The 27,726-nt window shown below is 47.5% G+C and overlaps 1 protein-coding gene across 1 annotated transcript in view; it reads left to right on the plus strand.

Annotated features, from left to right (window-relative positions):
- The window catches only part of SEZ6L (seizure related 6 homolog like), a 198,444-nt gene that overhangs the window by 134,140 nt on the left and 36,578 nt on the right, over window positions 1-27,726 (plus strand). Inside the window, exons 8-10 of the mRNA XM_060029303.1 lie at window positions 176-370; window positions 2,175-2,313; window positions 26,306-26,502. Coding sequence (XP_059885286.1) covers window positions 176-370; window positions 2,175-2,313; window positions 26,306-26,502 — 531 coding nt within the window. The remainder of the gene's footprint in view (window positions 1-175; window positions 371-2,174; window positions 2,314-26,305; window positions 26,503-27,726) is intronic.

Here is a 27,726-nt window from a genome sequence, read left to right on the forward strand (position 1 = left end):
AGTGAATGGCCTAAGGGCCCTCAGCAGGTCAGTGGGAACTGGAATGTGGGGTCTGGTACCCGTTTCCCTTGGGGCTTCCCTGAACAGCAGGAGGGGCCCCTGCTTCTGAGACACAGCCCTGTGAGCCACCCCTGACTCATTTGAGCGGCTGCCCTCTTTTGTGTCCTGGCCCCAGCCTTTGAGAAAGGCCACTGCTATGAGCCCTACATTCAGAATGGGAACTTCACCACGTCTGACCCGACCTATAACATCGGGACCATAGTGGAGTTTACCTGCGACCCCGGCCACTCCCTGGAGCAGGGCCCGGCCATCATTGAGTGTATCAACGTGCGGGACCCATACTGGAACGACACGGAGCCCCTGTGCAGAGGTGAGTGGGTCACAGCCCTCCTCCCAGGGCACCCCAGAGCCCTCCACCCCTTCAGATGAAAGGCCCAGCTTATATACCGATTTTAGGAGTAGAATCCTTTCTGGAGCTCACCCTCCTTTGGGTCAGGTTTGCTGCTGGTCCTTGAGAAAATCACAAAATGGGTAAAATTGAAAAGTTGCCTCTTCCTCCAGGCACAAGACCCCATCATGCACAGCTTGGTGAGAAGATCGCTGCATGGATTTCAGCTCCTTCCTGTGCTATGCAGACATGTGCAGTGCACAGCCTGCCCGACAGCACATGGCAGCCCTGAGTCTAATTAATGATAATGATAACAGTTGTTAATAGGAGTGCAAAAAACTGTGTTTTTGTGCAGGCACTGCACAAAAACTGTGCAGGCACTCTGTGCCTTATCTGATTTAATCCTCGCTACAACCCTGTGAGGTGCATATTATTATTGATTCCGTGTACAGCTGAGGAGACAAGCTGTGACGTGACATGCTTCAGAACACACTGAGGGTAATTGGCAGAGGTGGGAATGGAACTCAAGTCTCTCTGTTCTCAGAGACCTGTGCCCTGAGCCCCTTTGGACAATGTCAGCTGTGTGGAATCCTCATCTACGGGGACTCCCAGTGCCCTGCCCTCCCCTATTTCTCCATGTTCAAGGCCACTGAGCCACCCCGAGCCTGGACCCATGTGGGGAATGTGGAGTAATGAACAGAGCCCTGGCTCCCGGCAGCCGCCACCTGGATGGTGGTTGGTGTGAAATCACAGCCTTGCCGTGGCGAGGGATTGATCCCTGTATTAAATGTGCTGGTTTAACAGAGTGGAATTTATTGGTGCTTTGGCCTCTGCCACACTGAGAATTTTCCAAAGCAGTAAACACAGTGAAATTTCAAGGGCCAGGTGCCAGGTGCGGCCACATCTCCGCTTCCAGTTCAGAGCCAGGGCGTTCCACGGTAACGTTAAGAATTACTAAACGCTTACCTTGTGCCAGGCGTTGTGCTGTGTTTGACATCCATGAGCTCACTTAAGCCTCAGAATAACCCAGTGAAGTCAGCACTGGTGTTTCTCCCTGCTCTACAGAGGGAGGCATCTGAGGCTCCAGGAACTTATTACATGCCTTGTCACAGAGCCTTTGGTGGCAGAGGCAAGACTCGAACCCAGGTCCATCTGACTAGAATGTACCATCTCTAGTTACTATTCACCCTACTCAAGGGGAGGGCTATTAAGGATGCACTTGAAACTTTGAACTCTGTCGTTCGTCCTGAAAGAACTACAGTCATCCTTCAGTATCCACAGGGCACGGGTTCCAAGGCACACCCCCCCACGCCCCCAATACCAAAATCCGTGGATGTTCAAGCCCGTTATATAAAAGGGCACATCCTCTCATATACTTTAAATCATCTCTAGATTACTTGTAATTCCTAATACAGTGTAAGTACTGTGTAAATAGTTGTAAATGCAATGCAAATGCTATGGGAATGTCCTAAATGCAATGTTAACGCTATGTGAGTAGTTGCCGGTGAGTGGCAAATTCAAGTTTTGCTTTTTGAAACTTTCTGGAATTTTTTTTTCAAATATTTATGATCCCCTGTCGGTTGAATCCATGGATGCAGAACCCACAGTACAATGTCCTTGCCCCACCTTTGCCAAATTTCAGCTAAAGGAGGCAGGTGGCCAGTCCTAATTTAATCATTCCGCACACATGTATGGACTGTCTGACTTCATAGACCTCACTCTTAACTGTTACACCAGATCTGCTTCCTTATGAGTAATGTGTGTGTGTGTGTCTGTGTCTTTACAGCCATGTGTGGTGGGGAGCTCTCTGCCGTGGCCGGGGTGGTGCTGTCCCCAAACTGGCCAGAGCCCTACGTGGAAGGTGAAGATTGTGTCTGGAAGATCCACGTAGGGGAGGAGAAACGGATCTTCTTAGATATCCAATTGTGAGTGTTTATGATGGGTGGACCCCCCAGGCCAGCCAGTTGGGGAAGAAATTGCTCCTGCTTTATTATTTCAACCAATATTAATTAAGCATCTACTGCGTGTCAGGGACTGTGCAAAGAACTGGTGTCCTTATGGTGAGGAAGTGACAACATCATACACACCCAGAAGGAGTTCCTGTCCTCAGGAAAGTCAGTTGTCTAAGGAAACAGGCACTAAGTGAGGAATTGCAGCGATGTAGCTTTGTTAAGCACTGTAAGGAAAGGCGCCTGATGCCATGAGATTCTATAACGGGGACTTGATATAAAGAGGAAGGTCAGAAAAGCCTTCCCTGAGGATCTGACAAAGCTCAGAACTAAAGGATGAATTGGAGTGAATTCATCCAAGAAGGAACAGAATATGCAGAGGCCCTGTGACAAGAGCAGGCACAGCATTTTCAGAGGACCGAATGGCTAGTATGGTCAGGAGGAGGAGGGAAATATAACATGTACACTCTGTACCATAGTAGTTTATTTTCCTATCTATCTCTCTCAACTAGACCAGAAGGTCCTTGCAGTCAGGACCTGGTCTGATTTATCTCTGTTTCAGGGTCTAACACAGAGCCTGACACATAGTAGATGCTCAGAAAATGATTGCTGAATGAAGAAATGCTGTCATGAATGGACTTACCTGGCTATGTGGCTGTTTCCAATATTCAGTGGGGGTACCTATTAGATGCTCCATCCAGAACTTTCCCTAACTCCCCAGGAATCAGGAGAAGGGGACAGAGACACACAGTGGTGGCTAGAAAAGCAGAAGAAAGGGCTGTCCAGCAGATCCAGACACGTGGCTGGGACAGTGAGGGGATGGCAAGTTTGGAAGAGCCTCTCTGGATGCAGCCTAGGGGTCAGCTCTCCCCTCAAGCCTGAAGTAGAAACCCACTTGTGTGGGAAGCATGACTTGGGTGCTGCTTGGCTTTGCAGAGGAGCCTGGCGAGAGGGAAATTATTTGCAAGATTTTGTGCCAGCACCCTACTGTTTTGATTACTGTAGCTTTGTAGTATAGTTTGAAGTCAGGAATTGTGATCCCTCTAGCTCCATTTTTCTTTCTTAAGATTGTTTTGGCTCTTCGGGGTTTTTTGTGTTTCCACACAAATTTAAAAATTTTTTGTTCCAGTTCTGTGAAAAATGCCATTGGTAATTTGATAGGGATTGCATTGAATATGTAATTGCCTTGGGTAGTATAGTCATTTTAACAATATTGATTCTTCCAATCGAAGAACACAGTATATCTTTCCATCTGTTTGTGTCATCTTCAATTTCTTTCATCAATGGCTTATAGTTTTCTGACTACAGATATTTCGCCTCCTTAGGTAGGTTGATTTCTAGGTATTTTATTCTTTTTGATGCAATGGCAAATGGGATTGTTTCTTTAATTTCTCTTTCTGATATTCTGTTGTTAGTGTATAGAAATGCAACAGATTTCTGCATACTAATTTCATATCCTGCAACTTTACTGAATTCATTGATGAGCTCTAGTAGTTTTCTGGTGATAGGAAACCCCATTCTAAAGCTCCTTCCTCCAGGAAGCCTTCCATGGCTCCCCACTGCCCTCATGACAAATATAAATTTATGGTCCCAGTTGATGAGCACCCCGCCACCAGAAGTTGCTGGGCAAACCACCTCAGTCTTCAGCCAGGAGAAGAGGAAATCAACTCCTGATATCCTGGCTTCTGCTGAAGGTCCTCCAGCTCCATGCCCCAAGACATAGTCTGTGGTCCCCTCCCTTCTGCCCAGCTCAGCATCCTCTCCTCACAGCATGCATCCCTTACGGGTGGTTTTGCTTCACTAAGACTGACCCACATCTCCCCTTGGTGTCAGAGGCTTGAAAGAGGAAACAGGAAAATGGGAACCCTGCTTTCATCCCCTCCAGGCATCAAATATTCAATTAACCTTCATCTCAACATGGGATGGGGTTTTATTTCCACTACAAAGCGCACGATGCAGCAGCCCATCCAGGAAACTGGAGCATTTAAGCAGAAATACTTCCCCAAAGCCAGGCCACCAGCAGCGTTAGCGTCAGAAAAGGAAGCCTTGCAGGGGGCGCTTTCTTCTGATCATCTTGGCAACTCTAGAAGTGAGTGCTGGCTAGGAGGGAGGACCCCTGGGCTCCCTCCTCTGTGCCCTGACAGTGGTCCCTGAGCAGCTCTGGACCCGTCACCCAGCCTCTCTGGGCCTCACACTCCTTCTCTCCAAAGGGACGGGTTGCCTTGAACAGAGAGGATGCAAACGCTGACTCCTGCAAGGTCAGGCAAGTATCATAAAATGGGAAGTGGGGCTGTGTGAGATAATGTAGAGCTGGGGGAACTGTGTTGAAGTGGGAACTACATCCCCACCTAACATCATGTAAATTCAAATTTTTAAAAAGTTTATTTTATTAAAGTATAGTTGATTTACAATGTGTTAGTTTCTGGCATACAGCAAAGTGATTGTTATATATACATATATATATACACACATATACATGTATATGTATGTATACATATGTATATGCGTACATGTATATGTGTATATATACACATATGTACCTATATATGCACATATATGTTATATATACATATATATGTATATGCCACCATATATACATTCTTTTCCATATTCTTTTCCGTTACAGTTTATCACAGGATATTGAATATAGTTTCCTGTGCTATACAGTAGGACCTTGTTGTTTATCCATTCTCTCTATATAATAGTTTGCATCTGTTAATCCCAAACTCTCAATCCTTCCCTTCCTCTATCCCCCTCCCCCTTGGCAACCACAAGTCTGTTCTCTATGTCTATGAGTCTGGTTTTGTTTCATAGATAAGTTCATTTGTGTCATATTTTAGATTCCACATATAAGTGATATATGGTATTTGTCATTCTCTTTCTGACTTACTTCACTCGGTATGAAAATCTCTAGGTCCATCCATGTTGCTGCAAATGGCATTATTTCATTCTTTTTTATGGCTGAGTAGTATACTCTGTGTGTGTGTGTGTGTGTGTGTGTACGTGTGTGTGTGTGTGTGTGTGTGTGTATACACACACACACACACACACACACACACCACATCTTCTTTATCCATTCATCTGTTGATAGACGTTTAGGTTGCTTCCATGTCTTGGCTATTGTGAATAGTGTGGCTATGAACATAGGGGTGCACATATCTTTTCGAATTAGAGTTTTGTCTGGATATATGCCCAGGAGTAGGATTGCTGGATCATATGGCAACTCTATTTTTAGTTTTTTTTGAGGAACCTCCGTACTGTTCTCCGTAGTGGCTGCACCAATTTACACTCCCACCAATAGTGTAGGAGGGTTCCCTTTTCTCCACATCCTCTCCAGCGTTTGTTATTTGTAGATTTTTTAATGATGGCCATTCTGACCGGTGTGAGGTGGTAACTCATTGTAGTTTTTTTTTAGTTTCTTTTTTGGCTGCATTGGGTCTTTGTTGCTGCGCGAGGGCTTTCTCTAGTTGCGGTGAGCGGGGGCTACTCTTCGTTGCTGCGTGCGGGCTTCTTGTTGTGGTGGCTTCTCTTGCTGTGGAGCACGGGCTCTTGGTGCGCAGGCTTCAGTAGTCATGGCATGTGGGCTCCGTAGCTGTGCTCATGGGCTCTAGAGCGCAGGCTCAGTAGTTGTGGCACACAGGCTTAGTTGCTCCACGGCATGTGGGATCTTCCCCGACCAGGGCTTGAACCCATGTCCCCTGCATTGGAAGGCAGATTGTTAACCACTGTGCCATCAGGGAAGTCCCTCATTGTAGTTTTGATTTGCGTTTCTCTAACATAAATTCAATTTGTTAAAATAATGCCCCCTCCCCTCCAAAAAGTATCTGCTGGTCAGATTCAGACTTGAGGGACCACAAGTCTAGATCCTTTCTCATGGAGGTGATAAAGAAAGCCATTTTCATCATTGAGCACTCACTGTTTGCAAGGTTCTTTCCAAATGTTAATTAATTTACTCCTCAAAGTTCTCCTAGAAGGAAGATGCAACTATTATATTCAACTTATTCCACCTGCCTTCTTACCTCTTACTTGGATGTCTAAGAGGCATCTCCAACGACGTGTCCCCAAACTTAAACCCTTGATTCTCTTTCTCCAAACCTATTTCGCCTCATCTTCCCATCTCAGAAAGGAGTCACCCATCCTGCCTGCTGCTCAGACCCAAAAGATGCGGAGTTATTCTAGAGCAGGAGGACACTGGTCAGCATTCCACAACAGCTTTTCTTGACAAGTGGGGTGGGGAGCAACTTCCTGATTTGCAACATTTGCCAATTTCCATGGTGTAAATACTCCCACTGTGGCCAATATTAAGCAACCAACACAAAGCCAACAGGGTCACCAAATGCCTGGACAGTTAACAGTCAGCGCACATGGCCCAGTAGGAGCCACCGGCTCCAGCACACTCCCTGTGAACAGGATTCTTCCCGTTCTCCTACACCTGTACCCAGGGCCTCAGTACATCCCGTTGATTCTACTCAAGACTTCAATCTGCCTGGAGTTGAAGCATCTCTGACACCCCCACTGCCACCACCACTGTGGTCTAAGCCCCCGCTGTCTCGTCCTCAGTTTTCTCCCTGCTCCTGCTTTTGTCCCTTTGGGGGCTGTTTTTAACCCAGCACCCTCCCTGGGTGATCACATCATGCTCTGCCTCAAACCCTGCAATAGCTCCTCATTCTATTCAGAGTAAAAGCTGAAGTTCTTACAAAAGCCCTATGTGATCTGACCCTGGTTACGGCTCCTGCTTCACTTCTTTCCACTCTCCTCCTTGGTCTCTCCTTTTGGCCGCACTGGCCTCCTTGCTGTTCTGTAAACATACCTCAGGGCCTTTGCACTGGCTGTCTCCTACCACCCCACCGCCACCCCGCCCTGGAATGCTCTGCCCTGAATATCCATATAGCTCACTCCCTAGCTTCCTGCAGGTCTCTGCTCCCATATTGCCTCCTCTGAGATGTCCCTCAACACCCTTATCTAAATTAGCAGGGGCTTCCCTGGTGGCGCAGTGGTTAAGAATCCGCCTGCCAATGCAGGGGACACAGGTTCGAGCCCTGGGCCGGGAAGATCCCATATGCCGCGGCGCAACTAAGCCCATGTGCCACAATTACTGAGCCTGCGCTCTAGAGCCCGTGAGCCACAACTACTGAAGCCCGCACACCCAGAGCCCATGCTCTGTGACAAGAGAAGCCACTGCAATGAGAAGCCTGCGCACCGCAACGAAGAGTAGCCCCCACAAGCTGGCAAGTAGCAACGAAGACCCAATGCAGCCAAATAAATAAATTAGCAGGACCTGGAGAAAAAGCTTTCCTGAGAAAGCAACTTTTCTAAGTGGGCGGTTCTCAACCAGGGATGATTTTGCACCACCCCCTGCCCCGGGACACTTAGCAATGTCTGGAGGCATTTCTGGTTGTCATAATTGGTATGTGTTGGGAGGGGGGAGATGCTACTGGCTTCTAGTGGGGAGAGTCCAGGGATGCTGCTAAACATCCTGCAATGCACAGAGCTGCCCCCACCGAGGAATTAGCGGACCCCAAATGTCAATAGTGCTAAAGCAGAAAAACCCTGATCTGTGCTGAACCGAGACCAAAGGACAGATAGAAGATGAGCAAAGTTGGAGGGAACAGTGTTCCAGCCAAAAGGAACAGCATGTGCTAAGGTCCAGAAGCAGGAAAGCGTGACTCTCTTGTTATTTGTCTGTAATATGGAATATATGCTGAGCGTTTAATGCATCCCAGGCATTCACATCCCAGGCACCTTCACAACAAGCACATGCAGTGGGTCCTCGTATTATCTCCATTTTACAGAGGAGTAAACTGACGCTTATAGAGTAGAACAGTGACTATGATCACATGGCTGGGATTCCAGCTCTGCTTGCCCTGTCTCCAGGGTCTGTGTTCTTCACCAGCTCATGAGAGGAGCTAGAGGAAGCCCTGTGTGTCTGGAGCTCAGAGATATAGGAGGCGTGGCATCAACAAGGAAGCAGTAGGATCAGGCAGGGCCTTGAAAGCCACATGAGGAAGTCTGGCCTTGCCCAAACTCGGCAGCAGGGGAAGGGGTTTAGGAGCTCGCAGGGTTGAGCCTTTGCAGAAGGGAGCTGAACGCGTGGGTCCCAGCCCGAGGCTCCCCGGCAAACCCTGGCTCACGCTCGGCAGAGCGGCATCTGGGCCCGGCACCCCCTTCCTCCCACTGAGGGAGTGAAAATAGCGTCTCGCCAGCGAAGAATGCACGAGGCCCAGGAGCTGCTGGGTTTAAATTATCTTGCTCGGTTTCCGCTGACAGTTTTAGTAAACCAATTTGGGTTTGATAGTAAAAATAATTCCATCCTCGGGGCCCCTCACGTGGCCTAAGTGTTTGCAGTTGTTATTTATCACGTTGGCGAAGGGGAAGGAGTTTGCACTGCTGACCGAGCTGGGTAGGTCGCCCATAGTAGGTGCTGGAATGTTTGCTGAGTCATGAGGATATCAGCTGAGTGTGCCACGTGAGAGGGGACTTTTCTTCCCCTCATCCACTGGGCAGGTCTGTGGTGCTGTGGGTGTTAGGATAACGGTTCTAATTAGCCATCATTTATGAAAGACCTACTGTGTCCTAGGCCCTGAGCTGCATCGTTTATACCCATGAGCAATAATGAACGTGAACATTATTACACAGAGATAATAATTACATAAATTAGCGCTAATGTGAGTAGAGATAATTACAGAGGGGTAATTACCCAAATTTAGAGATAATGTATGCAACGCACATCACGTGGGGTCTGGCACCTAGTTGGCACTTCGTAAATGAAGACTGCAATTGCCAGGAAGCCTCATGAGACAGCTGTTCTCATCACCGCTTTATGGTTTTGGAAATGACAGCACAGAAAGGTGAATCGGCTTCCTCAGGTCACACAGCTAATGAAGGACAGAGCCAGGGCTTGTGCACACACTGTAGCGTCTACTTTCATTGACTTGAACAGCCTTTGGGGGCACCAGCTATATGTCTCAGTGATGAAGCAGGAAGGCTCCCAGGCCTCCAGCAACTCAAAGGTCAGGAAGGGAAGTAGGGCCATGAACAAGATGCAGGCAAAGTGCTGTGGCTGGAGGAATGGGGCGGGGGGGGGGGGCAGTATGGGGCACTGGATTTACCTCTGCGCATTGTGGAAATGTCACAGAGCGGGTGACATCCAAGCAGGATTCTGAAGAGTGTCAGTTGGTCAAACTGTAATGGGGGAATGGCATTCCCCTAGAGGCCTTTGTGATCAAAGGACCCAAGCAGTGTTATAGTGACCAATAAGCACCCAGTGGATGCCCTGAATTGCAGCATTAATTAGAACCCTCTGCCTTGTGTTGTCAGTATTACAGATAAGAAGGGGTGGGTGCATAAGGTGAGTCAGGAGCCCCCAGGCTAAACCTTCTTCCCACCCCAAATGCCTAGTCCCTAACCCACCATGTACCTCCCAGCTCCATCAGGAGTCTGCTGCTTACCCTAAAATGCAACCGAGCATGAATCTTTTACATCCTTAAGCATTTCTTAAATCTCTCTTCTCTCTTGCTCTTGCTCTCTCAAAGTGTAAAACATAGAAAGGAGAATAAAAGAACTAAGGAATGGTTGGAGAAGACATTCTAGAATGGAAGAGCTGGGAGGTGCCCAGAGAGGGGAGGTAACTTGCCCAGCATCGCACAGCAAGTCAGAGTTAGGACCTGAAAGATAGCCTGAGTGTGGCCACAAGAGCCGAGCCCAGGGGCCAGCCTTGAAGATGCCACATGCCAGAGGAGACACGAAGGTTCTAGAGTCAAAAAAAGAATTGCCTTTAAAGCCTGACTGTACTTCTTACTGGCTCTGCGGCCTCAGGCAGATGACTGAAGGTGGTGATCCCTGCCTCACAATGGGATGTTTTATTTACTTTATCCCCAGGGCTTGGCATACAGTAAGTGCTCAATAAATATTTGTTGAATGAAAGAGAGAGAGAGATGGTGAGTGTGTATGTTAGTTAAACAATACGTAAAGTTCTTAGTAAGGTTTCTGGCATAAAATAGGCAAATAACCATCCCTACTATATGCCAGATTTTTGGTTAAACATTTGGCAGGAATTATTACATGAATGATAACGGCAGTTATCATCAGCATCAAAATCATTGTCTAAATTCATTGAGCGCTTACTGTTTGCCAGTCACTAAGTGCTTTCCCCATGTAAAGTCATTTAACTCTTCACCAAGAAACCTATGTGATAACATTATGATTACCCCCATTTCACAGATGGGAAAACTGAGGCTCAGAGAGGTGAAGTCACTTGCTCAAGGTCACACAGCTAGAAAGAGGCCAAGTCAGGATTTGAACACAGGTCTCTGAGGCCAAAGCCGGTGTTATAACCACCCAATAAATGGTAATGAGGTGCTCCACAAGGGAGAAATCCCTTGCCCCATCTTACAGAAAAAGAAATTGAGGCTCAGAGAGGTGCCTTTCTCCCATTTCCTGGACACCTACATATGTTTCTGGAAGAACAGAATTTCAGCCAAGCTCCAGCTTGCCTTTCTTAGCTCCACTGTGGGGCACAGCCCCAAATATCTCCCTGTTTATGGGCCCCAGCACAGTCCTCCAACCAGGAAATAAAAGAACCTAATGACAAACCCCAGTAACCATATGATTGATAGCTGTGGAATATTTCTCTTCAGCTGCTGCCAGCCTGTTCTGTGCTAAGTTAATTCCAAGCCCTAAAAATTAAGTGCCTGTCCGGAGGCACTTCCGTCCATCAAACAGAGATATAGCTGCTTTGGGTGGAAAGAACTCAGCTCAAGAGCCAGACAAGAAGAGAGAGTCAAGACTTGAGGGCAGCCCCCCAGCAGCACAGATATCCAGACACCAACAGAAAACATGGGAGAAATGGCCACAATAGAAATGAAAGCTTTCCAATCCATTAGTGGAGGGAGAAGGGATTTCCCCAGAGCCACACATTCTAGGGAATCTGAGAGTCATTCTAGGGAATCTGAGAAGGAACAGCACAGTTCATAGGGCCCAAATTCCATCCTATTGCAGATGAGGAAACTGTGACCCAGAGATGGGAAAAGACTGTCCCAAGACCATTCTATCAGTCAGCTATGGCCGTGTAACAAACTACCCCAAGCTCAGTTGTATTATTTCTCATGAGTCTACAGATCAGCAAGGTGGTTATTCTGGTCTGAGGTGGCTCACTCCTGTGTCTTTGGGCAGCTGCGGGTTAGGTAGGTGGCTCCGTGAATCGTGGCTGGCCTGTCTTACATGTTTCTTACTGGCTGTCAGACAGTCTAAGCAGCCCTAGCCTGGGATGGCTCACCTCTGCTCCACGTGTCTCTCACTCTCCAACAGTTAGCTCGGGCTCCTTCCTGTGGCGACTGGCCAGGGTTCCACAACCATGAGCAGAAGCATTCAAGGCCTCTTGAGTGAGCCTAGACTAGGAATTTTCTCAGCATCATCTGCCGTATCCTATGGCGAGTCACAACGCAAGGGCCAGACCAGATTCAAGGGGAGGAGAAACAAGCTCCACCTCTTGGTGGCGGATGCTTGGAAGCCTCCCTGCAAAGGGTATGGACAGAGGGGCAGAGCTTTGAAATCATTTTCACACTCAAGCTACCTCAGCCAAAGAGGAATAAGGGTTAGAGCTCGGGTCTCCTGGTCCTAGTCCAAAGCTCCAAATGACATCCCTGTGCACAACTGACCCTAGGAGGTGGCCATCATTATCCCCATTTTACTGATGAGGAAACCAAGGCTCAGAGAAGTGAAGTAACTTGCCTGCAATCCCACAGCTGGGAAGTGAAGGAGACAAGATTTCTACCCAGAGCTTGGTGCCTGGCATAAAGAAAGCTCAGAAAATGTTTCTTTCTCTACCTGATGCTTCCTACTTGTGGGAGGCACTCTGGAAAGATCCTGAGTTTTTTTCAGGAAGAGGAAAAGGCTTTTTTTGCCAGTGATAGGAAGTCTGGAGTTCAGGTCCTAACTCTTCTACTTATTGGCTGTATGACCTTGGATAAGTCACTTTACTTCTCTGAGCTTCAGTTTCCTATCTTTAAAAAGAATAATACTGTGGTACCCACCTCTTAGAGTTCTTGAGAAGGTAGAACTCTTGGCAAGGGCCTGATACCGTGCACACACTCAATACTTTAATTGGCAGCTCTGATGATGAGGGTGATTAATTCCTTCCATGACGTGTGAACAAATTGAGCTCCATTATACAACTACACACACACACACACACACACACACACACACACACGTTGCCCCTGACCATGGGGTTTTGGTTTGACACTGAGGGATGAAGTGGCTTCATCCTAAGGCGCTCTCCAGGCACCCCACCTGATTGAACACTCCCCTTTCCCAATTTGCAAGGGATTGTTGTGGTCAGTGGTAACTTGGAAACACAAGCTCCAGGACAGGTCCTCCCGCAGCACATGCCTATTCTCTGCTCCTCAGCCATGCCAGGCTCTTCCCAGCCTTGGTGTTTGCAGCTCTGGGAGGGGACCACCCCCTGTCTCGAGCCAGGCCCCTGCTTTGCTGGTGCACACCTAGGAGCCCACGGCATTCGGATGCAATTAGATCCGACATCCTGGGAGCTGCGGCTGCTTGTCTGGTAACTACCTGACGTACAGTGGCCCCAGCACTTACTCTCCAGCAAGTGCTTAGTGAGGATCCACCACCACGCGCCTGGTGTTGCGTTAGGTTATCCGAGGCCTGGAGATAACAGTAACTCACTGCGTGCCAAACTCTTCTGAGTGCATCACCTCCATCAACTTACTTAATTCTGTAAACAACTGATGAGTTCACACGATGATGTTCCCCATGTCATAGCTGAGGACACAGATGCTCGGAGGGCTCAGTGGCTGCCAGGTTTGGACCTGGCTGTCTGACACTGAGCCCACGTCCTGCATCACCTCCCAGCCTCGCCTCACCTCACGTAGTGGGACCACATTGTCCTGATGGCAGCCAGCCTCCCTGGAGATTCTGAGCAGGCCAGTGACACGGTCAGACCTGTGGTTTAGACAGCAGACGCTGGCAATAGGCGGAGGGTGGAGGGAGGGATCAGGCAGCCGGGTGGCGGCAGAGGCCCTGGGCGTGGTCCTATGATGTGTGGCCCGGCCTGGGGAACCCCTGCACGCCCATCTTGTGCCTCCGGGGTGAGCTCAGGTGAGCCCTCGAGGTTCCAAACGGTTCGTTTTTTTCCTGGAGGACAGTTCCTACCACTCCCTGAGACTGCCCTCTGTCGAACAGGGAGTGTTTTGGCAGCTCAGACGAGCCACACCAGGCTGCACGAGGTGATGCCTTCAAGACTACGCGTCATGATGGGGATTCGAAGTGACAGGAAACGCATGTCCAGCAGCTGTCACTCCTGCTTGGCGACAGCGTGGAACATCTTCCTTCAGTGATGCAGAGTCCCGGGCCCACCTCCCTCTGCACACGTGTGTGTGTGTGTGTGCGCGCGCGTACTCACATATCACACACACACCATACACATCACACACGCCACACACATCACACATACCACACACACACCACTTACATCATACACACCACACACAACACAGATATCACACACTGCGAACAGACCACACACACACCATGCACATCACACGCCACACACATCACACATACCACATACACACCACTTACATCATACACACCACACACAAACACACACAACACACACACATACAAACATAACAGATCCCAGTCCACCCTTAATTAAGCTCTAATTTACTTACGCTTTAATTATACTCTCTCAAGTTCAGCGCTTTCACCCTGACTTAGAGGTTCTGAAATGAAGAAGGCCTCTGGTCCCACCCACTAATTTTATAAATTTGGGGAAACTCATATCCAAAAAGAGGGAGAGATGTGGGCATCTCCACAGAGGAAAGTCAGGGAAGGGCCACCCTTGGGTCTGAGAAACCCAAGCTTCACCAGCCTGTGTCTGAATCCTTGAATTCCCAAATCCGTCCCTTAACTACTATCGAAGGAGGGGGTAGGGAGTCCAACCTTCTGAGTAGAAGGAAACTGTAGCCACTGCTTATATATATATATATATATATTTTACAACTCATGGATTCTGAGATTTTCATCTGGGGAAACTGAGGCCCAGGCTGGGCAAGCGACTTGTTCATAGTCACAGAGCAGAGAAGCGCTGGGGGGGTGGAGGAGGAGCCCTCAGTGAGATCTCCTGATACCACACCTTCTCTGCCCTGAGCAGGCTGTATAGTTCATTGGAAATACATTTTTTCAAAGACAAACAATGCTATGTTAATTGAATTCCTGGCACTAATTATGTTAGTTGCAGCTTTCAAAAATATTATCCCCATTTTACAGGTGAGGACATTGAGGATCAGAGAAGTTAAGTCACTTTCTCAAGGTCGCCCAGCTAGAAACCAGCACACTTAGGATTTGAACCCAGAGTCCATTCTCTTAGCACTGCCTCTCAAGATGGAGCAAAAACACCAGGGTGATTGAGGACTGATTTCTTTCTGCTTTCTCAGCAAAGCAACTGAAAAGTGTTGTTGGGTTTGCCCCTGGTCTGCAGTGCTGGGTGGGAAATGCCTTGTTGACCTTGCTGAAGTTTTGCCCACCGCATTCTTAGATGGCTCAGTCCAGGGATGTGGCAGCTCAGCCCGTGAGGTGGTCCCAGAGGAAAGGCACATCTGGTGAGGGGATCTCTTTCTTCTCTTTCTCTTTGGGGGAGTTGGTCGAGGAGGGGGGAAAAGGTGGAGGAAAAGGAGGAAAGAAAGGCAGAACAGAGGTGGGGTCTCATCCACACTGAAGCTTCCAGGGCAGTGGCTTTCAGTCCTGGCAGCCGGCACAACCTCCTCGGGAATTTCAGCAACACTGATGCACAGGACCCACCCCCAGAGATGCTGAGGGTCCAGTTGGCCTGGGGTCCAGCCTGGACCTCACTGCGAGTCTTTAAATCTCCCCAGAGATTCTTATGTGCAGCCAGGACTGGGCGAGGGCTGGGTCTGAGCCCGGCACAGACAAGCGCTTGGGGAGTATCTGGAGGAGAAAGAAGAGAGGAAGGAAGGAAAAGACATAGGGAAGGACAGAGAGGAACTGTTCATTTTTTACGCTTTAATGGGTCCTTTTGGGGAGCCAAAGAGATTGGTTTTCTCTGTGCTCCTTGGAGGTGACATGGTTTCTTGTCCCACCTGCCATTTTATCAAATTAAATTGAAACCAAATTAGCACTGGGCCAAAGGGCCCCTCAGCAACTCCACAGTGCGGTGAAGCACCTGGTGCTGGCTGTGCGGCTTCGTGCAGGCGCAGAGGCCTTGGGACATGGGCCTTCCTGGCGTGAGTTTACTCATCTGTGAAATGGGATTAGGACATTTTCTTGGACCACCTCACCATGTGGCTGAGGGGATGTGATGAGAAAATGAATACAAAGGAATTCTAAACAGGTCTTTCTTTAAGGCCTTCAGAAAAAATATAAGTGTTTTATAAAAGTTTTGTTGCACTTACAGCTGCATTTCTGGCTTCTGCTTCTCTCCTGTCCCTTAGTTAAATCCGGTGTATTTAATCACCCATCTCTGCCGTCCCGTGGAGGTCCTGCCTTGACTGCAAGATGGTGTTTTCTTGGGAAAGTCATTGAATCCCTCCGTTTGCTCACCTGGAAAAAACAGATAAATTCACCATAATTCATCCGTGTAAATGACATTTATTTCACCTGTGCCAAGCCCTGCTGGGCTCCAGGGATACAGGGTATGTGCCTGCAGGGAGCTTGCAGCCCGACATGGGAGCTGACATGGGCGCTGACATGGGCACTGACATAGGCAGGTAGAGTCCTGTGGTTCAGTGCTGGGGTCTTGCCTTCCAGCTACATGGGTTTAGACTCTGGCTCTCCTGTATGACCAGCTGTTTGAGCTTCAGTGTGTTTCTCTACCTCTGGGTAGCTCAGTTTGCTCATCTGTGAAACAGGTGAGAACAGTAGTCCTTAGAGTGTTTGTCTAAGGATAAAGTGAAATGGTCATCTGAAGTGCTGGGAACAGCTCCTGGCACCAAGGAAGCCTTATGGAAGCCTTGGCTAGTTATTATATGGCCATAAATACAGGAGGGTGTAAGGAGCACAGAAGGACCTATAAAATGATGTCAAGCAGAGAGGAGAGGAGAGGAGAGGCATTCAGATACAGGGGACCAGCCTGGCTAAGGCAGGTCTAGGGGCTACAAAGGATCTGGTATCCAGAGATGTTTGAGACAGCAGAGGTGGGCTGGGGCCCATCTGTGGAGCTCGTGGAAGTCTTGGAAGGCTGAGAAACTGAGCTGTATTCTGTGGGCTAATTTTTGCCATTTCCACAGTCCAATTCTACTACCAGCTGCTTTTTATTTTCCCCTTTAAATTGGCTTGCATTTTTCTCTTGGCTTCCTCTAAACAAAATAATGTCCGTGAAATTAGAAGTTGGATGTGCAAACCATATATTTATATATTTTTCTAATTCACATTTAAATAAATGCATAACCATTAGACATTTCCAAATTTGTTTGTCTACCTACAATCGTCTTATGAATGCTACTCGGGAAAGACTTTGAAAGGCAAGATTTCTAAGCAAGGGTCAGATGTTTGTTGGGAGGGGAATAAAGAAAAGCAAGGTGCTCATCATTTCTTTCGACACCTTCTGTGGAATATTAACTGCAGCTCACCTACCACCTTCTCCCCGCTTCCAGGGTCCTGGTTGGCTGGGGTAAGGATGGGAAGGCAGGGGCGCCCTGCAGAGCAGCGGCAGCATATGCCTTGCTTAGGCGCACACTGCCTTCTGCTGGCCGAGAGAAGATACACTTGCTGATGTGTCAGATTCGAATTTGCCTTCCATCGTCACCTCTTTGGCTCTCTAGACTCTAGTGAAAGCCATAATGAGCGTCCCTCGGGCTGTTTTTATCCCTTTGGAAAAGGTAAAACATTCACGTGATTCAAAACCCAAAGGTACAAGAGGGTCTACGATGAAAGTCGTTCCCCACCCTTCCCCAGCAAACAGCCCCCTCCCTCAAGGCAAGCACTATACCAGTTTCTTAAGCATCCTTCCCAGACTCTTTTAAAATAATTTCCAAAACCATAACAGAAATCTCATTCCACTAAAATAAAGCCACCCAGACTAAGCAACCAGTTTAATGCTGATTTTATCACATTCTCTGTCGTGTGTGATTGGCAACAAAATGAAATAAATTGTTACCGAGAAATGTAAAATGTTTAGGAGACCAAAAAAAATTTTTATTGGAGTAAAATTGCTTTACAATATTGTGTTATTTTCTGCTGTACAGTGAAGCGAATCAACTATATATATATAGTTGATATAGTATATATATATATATATATATATATATATATATATATATGTAAAATACCTATATCCCCTCCCTCTTGGACCTCCCTCCCACACCACCCCCCATCCCACCCATCCAGGTCATCACAGAGCACTGAACTGAGCTCCCTGTGCTATACAGCAGGTTCCCACTACCTAGCTATTTTACACATGGTAGTGTATTTATGTCAAACCTAATCTCCCAGTTCGTCCCACCCTCCCCTTCCCCCCTGTATCCACATGTCTTTCTCTGTGTCTACGTCTCTATTCCTGACGTACAAATAGGTTCACCTGTACCATTTTTCTAGATTCCACATATATGTGTTAATATACAGTATTTGTTTTTCTCTTTCTGGCTTACTTCACTCTGTATGACAGACTCTAGGTCTGTCTACATCTCTGCAGATGACCCAGTTTCATTCCTTTTTATGGCTGAGTAATATTCCACTGTATATATGTACCACATCTTCTTTATTCATTCATCTATCGTTGGACATTTAGGTTGTTTCTGTGTCCTGGCTATTGTAAATAGTGCTGCACTGAACAGTGGGGTACATGTGTCCTTTTGAATTATGGTTTTCTCAGGGTATATGCCCAGAAGTGGGATTATTGGGTGATATGGTAGTTCCATTTTTAGTTTTTTAAGGAACCTCCATACTGTTCTCCATAGTGGCTGTATCAATTTACATTCCCACCAACAGTGCAAGAGGGTTCCCTTTTCTGCACACCCTCTCCAGCATTATTGTTTGTAGATTTTTTGATGATGGCCATTCCGACTGGTGTGAGGTGATACCTCATTGTAGTTTTGATTTGCATTTGTCTAATAATTAGTGATGTTGAGCATCTTTTCATGTGCCTCTTGGCCATCTGTATGTCTTCTTTGGTGAAATGTCTATTTAGATCTTCCACCCATTTTTTAATTGGGTTGTTTGTTGTTTTGATGTGGAGCTCCATGAGCTGCCTGTATATTTTGGAGATTAATCCTTTTTTCCATTGCTTCATTTGCAAATACTTTCTCCCATTCTGAGGGTTGTCTTTTCGTCTTATTTATGGTTTCCTTTGCTGTGCAAAAGCTTTTAAGTTTAATTAGGTTCCATTTGTTTATTTTTGTTTTTATTTTCGTTATTCAAATGAACCTTATGTATGACATTATGAGAACAAAAGGATACAGGGTGGCAGTGAAACAGGGCTTCCTCATCCTGCAGGCTTTATTTGTAATTTTAAATTTGCATTTTCTGAGGTAAGACTGAACCTGGGCACACTTTTTTTTTATTGAAGTATAGTTGATTTACAATGTTGTATGTGTTTCAGGTGAACAGCGATTGATTCAGTTGTATTTTTTTTTCAGATTCTTTTCCCTTTTAGGTTATTACAAAATACTGAGTATAGTTCCCTGTGCTATACAAGTAGGTCCTTGTCTGGGTACAATTTTCGGACACATGTGTATGTGGCTTTCATGGGGCATCGTATGAAATAGTGGTTCCTATCTCAGGACACGTGTATGTGGCTTTCATGGGACATCGTATGAAATAGTGGTTCCTATCTCAGGATACATGTGTATGTGGCTTTCATGGGACATCGTATGAAATAGTGGTTCCTATCTCAGGACACATGTGTATGTGGCTTTCATGGGACATCGTATGAAATAGTGGTTCCTATCTCAGGACACACGTGTATGTGGCTTTCATGGGACATCGTATGAAATAGTGGTTCCTATCTCAGGACACACGTATATGTGGCTTTCATGGGACATCGTATGAAATAGTGGTTCCTATCTCAGGACACATGTTTGTGTGGCTTTCATGGGACATCATATGAAGTAGTGGTTCCTATCTCAGGCTTTGGCTTGGCAGGCTTAGGTCTGAGTCCTGAATCTGATTCCTACGTGACCTTGGACAGGTGGCTTCTCCTGGCTGAGCCTCAGTTTCCTTATCTGTAACATGGGGATGGTTGTAAGTCTTAGCTTGCGGCGTTATTGTTGTTTGAGTGCTTAATACTCAGTAGGCAGTGTTGTTGTTCAAAAGCTACATGAGGTCTTGGTAGACCTTTTGTCCCCAAACACCCATGGGACCGGTGTTTTTACAGCTCTGATACAGGGCAGAGTTGAAAGAAGAATTCAGAAGTGGAAGCGGTGGATGGCGTGCCCACAAATGCTTGCTCAGGCACTGGACAGGTCTCGGGATGTGCCTGGAGCAGGGTCAAGGTGGGGGAGGGGAGGAAACTAGAACCCAGCTGGTCAAGGTCATGGGTTGACATTGAAGTGGCTTATCAGGCATGTAGGGGCATCGTGGTATCAGGCTTGATTCTGGTGACCTGCATATCTAAGAAGAATGGAGGGTGTGGGCAACAGGGGTCCAGGAGGCAGGTGGGGCAGAAATCATTGGGGGCAGCTCCCATCACTTAGGGCTTTCAAATTAACCTCTGGGAGCAAGTCCTAAAAGCAGCCAGAGCCAGAGAAGTCCCACTCCCAAGGCTGGCTCAGGTAAGAATCCATTTGGGGTCAGGGTCCCAGGCAGAGACGGGATCAGAGCCGCAGTCCGCCTTGTGTGGGAGCTGAGGCTGAGACCCGGACAACCGCTCTGGGCTGCTGCCGATTCACCCAGCACACACTCAGTGCTGTGCCAAGAGCTGGGGACACAGCTGTAAGCAGGCACACGTGCTCCCCAGCCTCAGGGAGCCTCTGGTCTCGTGCAGACATGCCAGGCCACTGGGGCACGAGTGCTGAGCTCTGTATGAGGGGTGAGCACGGAGGGGCTCCCAGTCCAGACTCAAGGGGGAAGGGGGGAGCTCTATGCGTGAGCGAATCTTGAAAGACTGAGAGTAAAAGATGGGAGGGGTTACCCAGGTTTAGAGAGGGAAGGCTAAGGAAGGATACAGGGTCCAGGGAACAGCATGTCGAAAGCCCCAGAGGTGGGCAAGGGCCACATTCTTTGGCGAGATTGACAAGTAATTCAGTCTGGCTGGGGGGTAAAATATTTGGGTTGGAATATTGGGTTGGAGAGATGAGGCTGTGAGGAGGGGAGGGGATGAAAACATAGATACAGCCTTGACACTGGGATCAAAAACGTGTACTTTACCTAAGGTAAGGTAGCTTTTTTTTTTCATTGAGATGAAATTCACATAACACGTTGTGAACCGTTTTATCACATACAATGCAGCGGTATTTAGTGCATTCACAATGCTGTGTAACTACCACATGTTCATCATCCCCGAAACAAACCCGTATCTGTTAAGCAGTCCCACTCCATCCTCCTCGCCTGTCTCCCTAGCCCTTGGCGATCACCAAGTTGCTTTGCGTTTCTGTGGATTTACCTCTTCTGGCTATTTCTTATAAATGGAATCACACAACATGTAGCCTGCTTTAGACTTTCTCTTTTGTAAGGCTCGTCCGTGTCGTAGCGTGGGTCAGTACTTCATTCCTTTTCACGGCTGAATAAGACTCCATGGTATGAATAGACCCTGTTTGCTCACCTGTTGAACTGTCAAGTGAAGGGTCCAGCTTTGTGTTTCGGAAGGATTTCCCTGAGTGCTGATGGGAGAGGCATTGGGACCAGGGAAGGATGGAGGTAGTAAGCCGTGAGGTCCTGCCCCACAATCCAGCTGAAAGATGGAGAAAAGCCTATGGCAGAGACCAAGGGAAAAGGGGTGGTTCGTGGTGTAGGAGGAGACACGGAGGCTGAGGTCTTCTGGCAGGAGCTCAAGACCCTGTGCCCAAGGAAAGCCTTTCCCTCTGGCAGTTAAGAGGGGCTGGCACATGCAGGGGCTGGCCTTGGGGAGCTGTCTTCCCGTGGAATTCTCCCCGTGGGGGACCTGCTCCACCCAATGCCAGTCAGATCAAACCCACCTGCCTGCCGGAACCACTCCATTTCCCATTAGTTCTGGAGTAAAACTGACACCCTGATTTCTTGGCGCCTCCTCAGATTGTATCTGGCTGACATCTCTCTTCCGCCCTCGGCAAAAAACCCTGCTCTGCCCTTTGGCCGGTCTCTCTGCCTTAATAAGTCTCTGCATTTTCCTCTCAGCTGCTGAGGATGGCCCAGCGGCAGGGACCCTGGTTGTACTCAGTATATCAAACACAGCTGGATGGGCCAGCAAAAACGCAGGCTCGTCTTTGGATCAGGACAGAAAATGAAGTATCAGCATTTGTGTATATCATGGGAACCAGCCTCTCAAAAAGATGGATCCAGAAGGATCCAGGAGAGAGTAACTTTATTCTTTCTCCCACTGCCCTTCCTGTACCTTCTCCATTTTTTTTTTTTTTTTTTTTGCTTCTCAGGCTGAACGTTTTGTTTTCATGGGTCTTTAAGAAGTGTAGTTCAGTCTGATAATCATACAGCTCTAAACATTATTCGTTTTCAAAAGCTCGCCCCTCCCTCAGCAGGGCTTCTTGGGCTGGGAATCCTGCAATGAGAAAGGGCCTTGTGCGCTGCTTCTTTCTCACAGGACAGTCTAATGTCACTGCACTGTTATATTATGGAAGATGTAGAATGCTGATTTTTTTTTTCCTCTCTCTTACGGGGCATGCTTGATATGGGCAGAGCCTGGATGCACTTGACCTTCGCCTCTGCTGGATTCCATCGCCCTTTCAGAGTGGGACCATTTTTAAGGAGATGCACAGTGGCTGCCTTCATTAGGGTTCACATCTAGACCTAGGAAACATCCCCATTCTCATCAGTGATGGGTAGCTCACTCCCAGCACCCCCCTTTCTCCCTTTGCTCTGCCCCCAGGTAGGCGGGCAGCTCCAGGCTAATTTTTCTCATTCCTCTTTTCTTGGTGAACATCAAATGCAGTCACTGTCAAGCCACCAAGAGTTTCTTCGAAGCCCTCTTCACCAGATGAGGGTGTACACCTTCTCCCCTCCCCTTGGTTCCCTCCCACAGTGACCTGCCCCTTAAGGCAGCCTTTCCTGCAAGCCTCTTTGATCGCCCAGGGAATTCCTTGCCTTCATTAAGCTAGAAGTGGGTGAAGGGCTCAGATTGAAAGAGCTGCATAGATGGTGGTAGCAGATGCCACTGGTGCCTTATCCAAGCCCTGTAGCCCTTGCCACTGTGTACTCAGGATGGCTTCCTACTGCAGCCCTCTTCACCTGAAGGCTTTCTCTGGTACCACGTGGGCAAGTCAGAAGTGCTGGAGATTTAGTACCCCTAGTAGCAGTCCTCAGCCAATGAAGGATGGGAGCTGGAAGATAAATACCCCAGCTCCCTCTCCCCCAAGGTATGTTCTGCACCATCTCTCACAGTTCCTGCAGGACTGAGCCCACTGCCCACAGTGGAACTTGCCCATCTACGCACCATGCACTGGCTCATTCCCTTCCTTCTGTGTCACTTCCCCACCAGTGCTGCTTGGGGTGGCCTCCCAGATAAGCCAGACTCCAAGAGACACTCACATCTTTGCTCAGGCTCAGCTTCTGGAGAACCCAGTCTTTTTTTTTTTTTTTTTTTAATAAATTTATTTATTTTTGGCTACATTGGGTCTTCGTTCCTGTGCACGGGCTTTCTCTAGTTGCGGCGAGCGGGGGCTACTCTTCTTACGGTGCGCGGGCTTCTCATTGCAGTGGCTTCTCTTGTTGTGGAGCATGGGCTTTAGGCGCACGGGCTTCAGTAGTTGTGGCTCGTGGGCTGTAGAGCGCAGGCTCTGTAGTTGTGGCGCACGGGCTTAGTTGCTCCGCGGCATGTGGGATCTTCCCGGACCAGGGTTCAGACCCGTGTCCCTTGCATTGGCAAGTGGATTCTTAACCACTGTGCCACCAGGGAAGTCCCGAGAACCCAGCCTTAAACAACGGCCACGTCTATCCCTTTAGAAAGTAGGAATGCTTAGTCCCTGTTGGCTTATTCTTAGCTTAGGGGACTTTGAAATTCCAGGATGACAGGAGAAGTTGCATTTAAGTTTGTTGCACACAGTTTACAAAATGCATTCCCATACATAAGGGTTTCTCAGCCTTAGCACTGTTGACATTTTGGACCAGATAATCGTGGTCCAAATTCTTTATTTGGGAGAAGGCTATCTTGTGCATTGTAGGATGTTTTAACAGTCTCCCTGACATGGACTCACCAGTGGCATACCTCCCCCGCCCCCCCGGGACAACCATGTCTCTAGACATTGCCAACTGTCTCCAAGGGGCAAAACCACCTCTAGCTGAGAATCACAGACATAAGCCGTCTGATGTCATTTGGTGTAAATGGCAATCCAAAAAGAGAATGATGGTGATGGCGGTGGTGATGGTGGTGGTGACAGTGATAGTGATGATGATGGTGGTGGTGGTGATGATGCTCATAGTAACATTACAACATGACATAACATTCAAATGACCTGACCAGACTTGTTCAGGTGCTACCAGTGAACCTAGAGTCTCATCCCAGATCTTCTGCCTGCCTTACCTCACTCTGAAAGCCCATGACATAGACTGGAAATATTAAGCCCTATTCGCAGACAAGGAACTTCAGAGAAAACACATGCCCTCCATGAAAGTGTCGAACCAAGAATGAAACCAGAGCTTTCTGATTTCCAAGGCTGTGTGCTCCTTCCTGTTTTAGAAAGAACAGAGAGTTGTGCTAGGGTTTTCACATGAAAGCTGTTTGCACCCTTGAAGATGCTTCTACTGCATTGAGATCATTGAAATGAATGATAGAATAAAGCCAAGTTGTACACTGTCTGCAACCCACTGTTACCAGCGGATCGGCTGTGAAGTTGGCTTATGGAATATATCTGCCATCTACCACGTTTCGCACTAGCCTAATCCAGCACTTTCATGAGCTATTGATGTTTTCATGGTACTGGAGTTAAGAGGCTCTTCCATAGTTCAAAAGCTGACATCAACCCTACTATTTCTGTTGTCAAATAGGGTCTCCAGCAGACTCTTTCATAGCATAGCATTTATTGAGCACCTACTGTGTGCAAGAGAAGGCGGCGACTCCAGAATGTCAATGTAATAGGGCTTTAGCGGCTGTCGCCTGGTTGTAAACTGGCGGGGAGGAGGTGGAGTCTCGGAGCTTGTCTGGAAGCCCTGTGTGCAAAGCAAGCGCACAGCTTTTGTTAGGAGAGGATGTTTGGGGGTGGTGCCGGGGAAGCTGATGGAGGTTATGGGACAGTTAGAATCTCCCTAAGCCACCTATTGGGACAACTTGACATGAGGAATTATGGTAGATAAAATATGTCCCCTGCCCTCTGGAAAGAGACCTTCAGCAGTGTGCCTTGTGTTTCTGTTGCTTTGTTCTTACTACTTGAAGCACCAACAACATGGGTGGTTTCCACATCTCCTCCCTGCTCCTGGAGTGGCAGCAAACACCGCCCTTGGGCAGTGGATGAAGCGGGGGCGTGGGGAGGTGGGGACGCCTCTCCTCTGGCAGTGAATTGCTCAGTCAGGATGCTCCTGTTTAAAATCCTTTACTGTCTCCCATCCCCAGCAAGATGACATCCAAGTGACCTAAACTTGTCTCTCTAAACCCTTCTGACTCCTGCTTCCATGTCTATACCCAGAGCCAGGCACACTGACCACCAGGCAAGTTCCTTCAGGAGTTGTGACCCCTCTTCCTTCTTCCCTCTGCCTCAGGCACTGCCCTCTCCCCCCAACCTCCTGTTTATCTGCCTAGTGGTCCCCTTCTCTTTCTTGAGGATCACTTCCTCCAGGGAGGCCTCTCTGATGCCCCCCATCTGAGTTAGACACACTTCTCTGCACCTACATTGACTGTAACTCCTACCACAATCCCTGGCTTTCTCGTCTAAACAGACCTCTGCTCTGTGACTCCTCGTGTCCTCTGAGCACAGCACGGTGCCTGGCACATAGTAGGTGCTTGGAAATATTAGGGAGGGGATACAAGTAAAGGAGAAAGACATAAGAGAAAAAGGGAAGAAAGAGAGAAGCGGAGAAGGAGAAAGGAAGGAAAGAGGCGTAAGTTAATATCTGTCCGTGATTGATACAGCCGAAGCTGAACTGTCTGGCGTTCCTACAATCACAGATCAATTTTATCCAGCACACCTAACATAGCACAGGTTTCTTTGCCGTACTGAAGTGCTTTCTGGATTATTAACTGTCCATCGCTGTCCAAATATTTAGTGTCAAGGTACTCTGTTGTGTTTGGGTCTTTAAAAATGTGTCATCCTGTGATGCTCTGAATAGTGATGGCAGGTTGGAGCATATTTCATGAATAAGTGCTCCATCCCATTCTCTGTTCCGTCCTCTAAACATAATAGATTAGCTGGTTGATTTTGAGGAATTTGCCGACGATAAGTGGAAGGATCATTTCACCTTGTATAAGAATGCAACTTATCATTAGCAAGCAGTCAGCTTGCTCTGCATCACAGAAAAATGGAAGACCCATGTCACACCCCCAGCAGGTGGCTCAATGCCCAGCACTTAGTTTCACCCAGGAAAAAAAGTTGTTAATGACGGGTATTGAAGGCAGTTCTACAGACAATGCAGCACTTGACTCTGCAGTGAGCTTCATGCTGGGAAGGTCGTTTCATGAATGAGTCTTCAAAGGCCCAATCCATCCACAGATCTGTGTGCGATGCTTTTAGAAGGATGAGCACATCCTGTTCACAGGTTCAGTCAATGCCTTCCTCACCCCCAGTTCCTAGCTTGGGATCTGACGCATAGTATATCTCAAGAAAATGAGTGTTGCTTGAAAAAAGAAATCAAAGGTTTGTTGAATGCCTGTTAACTTGGCTTCACAAGACCCCTCGTCTTCTCTCTGCTCCTCAAGCCTGAACCTAAGCAACAGCGACATCCTGACCATCTACGACGGTGATGAGGTCATGCCCCACATCTTGGGGCAGTACCTTGGAAACAGCGGACCCCAGAAGCTGTACTCGTCCACGCCGGACCTAACCATCCAGTTCCACTCAGACCCTGCCGGGCTCATCTTTGGGAAGGGCCAGGGATTCATCATGAACTACATAGGTAAGTATTCTAGCCAGTCACTTTTTCTCCTTGGGTTTAGGTGCAAGTTAAGACAATTTCTTCTAGATATGTCTTTTGGGGAGGGTTGTGCTACATGAGTTTTTTAATATATTGACACGGTAAATATACGTCGTTTTTTTTAAGAGGTTGGTCTCTCTAGTCGGAAGGACAAGGGTTCAAATCTTAGGATTATCATTGATGACTGGGTGACCTTGGGCAAGTCACTTAACCTCTCCGAGCCTCTTTTTTGTCATCTGTAAAATGGAAATAGTGATACCTCCTCCACAGGGTTGATATCAGGACTTAGTAGATAACGTCTCATAACTTTAAGATTCATCATTTTTCATTTGCAGTCAGCTGTGACTTTATATCATCAACACACTCTTCCATATTTGCAACTTCTCAAAGCATTACCTATGCCATCTTGCCTGAACTGAAGCTTGGCTCTCCCGTAAGGACTCTTCTTCTCCTGCAGCCCCATCCAACCAAGACAGCCCTTTCTCTCCTACCTCCCATACTTTATTTTTTTAAATTTTTATTGGAGTATAGTTGATTTACAATGTTATATTAGTTTCAGGTGTACAGCAAAGTGAATTAGTTACACATATACATATATCCACTCTTTTTTAGATTCCTTTCCCATATAGGCCATTACAGAGTACTGAGTAAAATTCCCTGTGATATATAGTAGGTCCTTATTAGTTATCAATTTTATATATAGTAGTGTGTATATGTCAATCCCAATCTCCAATTTATCCCTTCCCCACTCCTCCCCTGGTAACCATAAGTTTGTTTTCTACATCTGTAACTCTATTTCTGTTTTGTAGATAAGTTCATTTGTACTCTTTTTTTAGATTCCACATATAAGCAACATCATGTGGTATATGTCTTTCTGTGTCTGACTTACTTCATTCCATATGACAGTCTCTAGGTCCATCCATGTTGCTGCAAATGGCATTATTTCATTCTTTTTCATGGCTGAATAATATTCCATTATATATAGGTACCACATCTTCTTTATCCATTCCTCTCTTTTTTTTTTTTTTTTTTTTTTTTGCTGTACGCGGCCTCTCACTGTTGTGGCCTCTCCCGTTGTGGAGCACAGGCTCCGGACGCACGGGCCCGGCCGCTCTGCGGCATGTGGGATCTTCCCAGACCGGGGCACGAACCCGTGTCCCCTGCATCGGCAGGCAGACTGTCAACCACTGCGCCACCAGGGAAGCC

The sequence above is a fragment of the Delphinus delphis genome, chromosome 13 (assembly GCF_949987515.2).
Source record: "Delphinus delphis chromosome 13, mDelDel1.2, whole genome shotgun sequence".
Taxonomy (NCBI): Eukaryota; Metazoa; Chordata; class Mammalia; order Artiodactyla; family Delphinidae; genus Delphinus; species Delphinus delphis.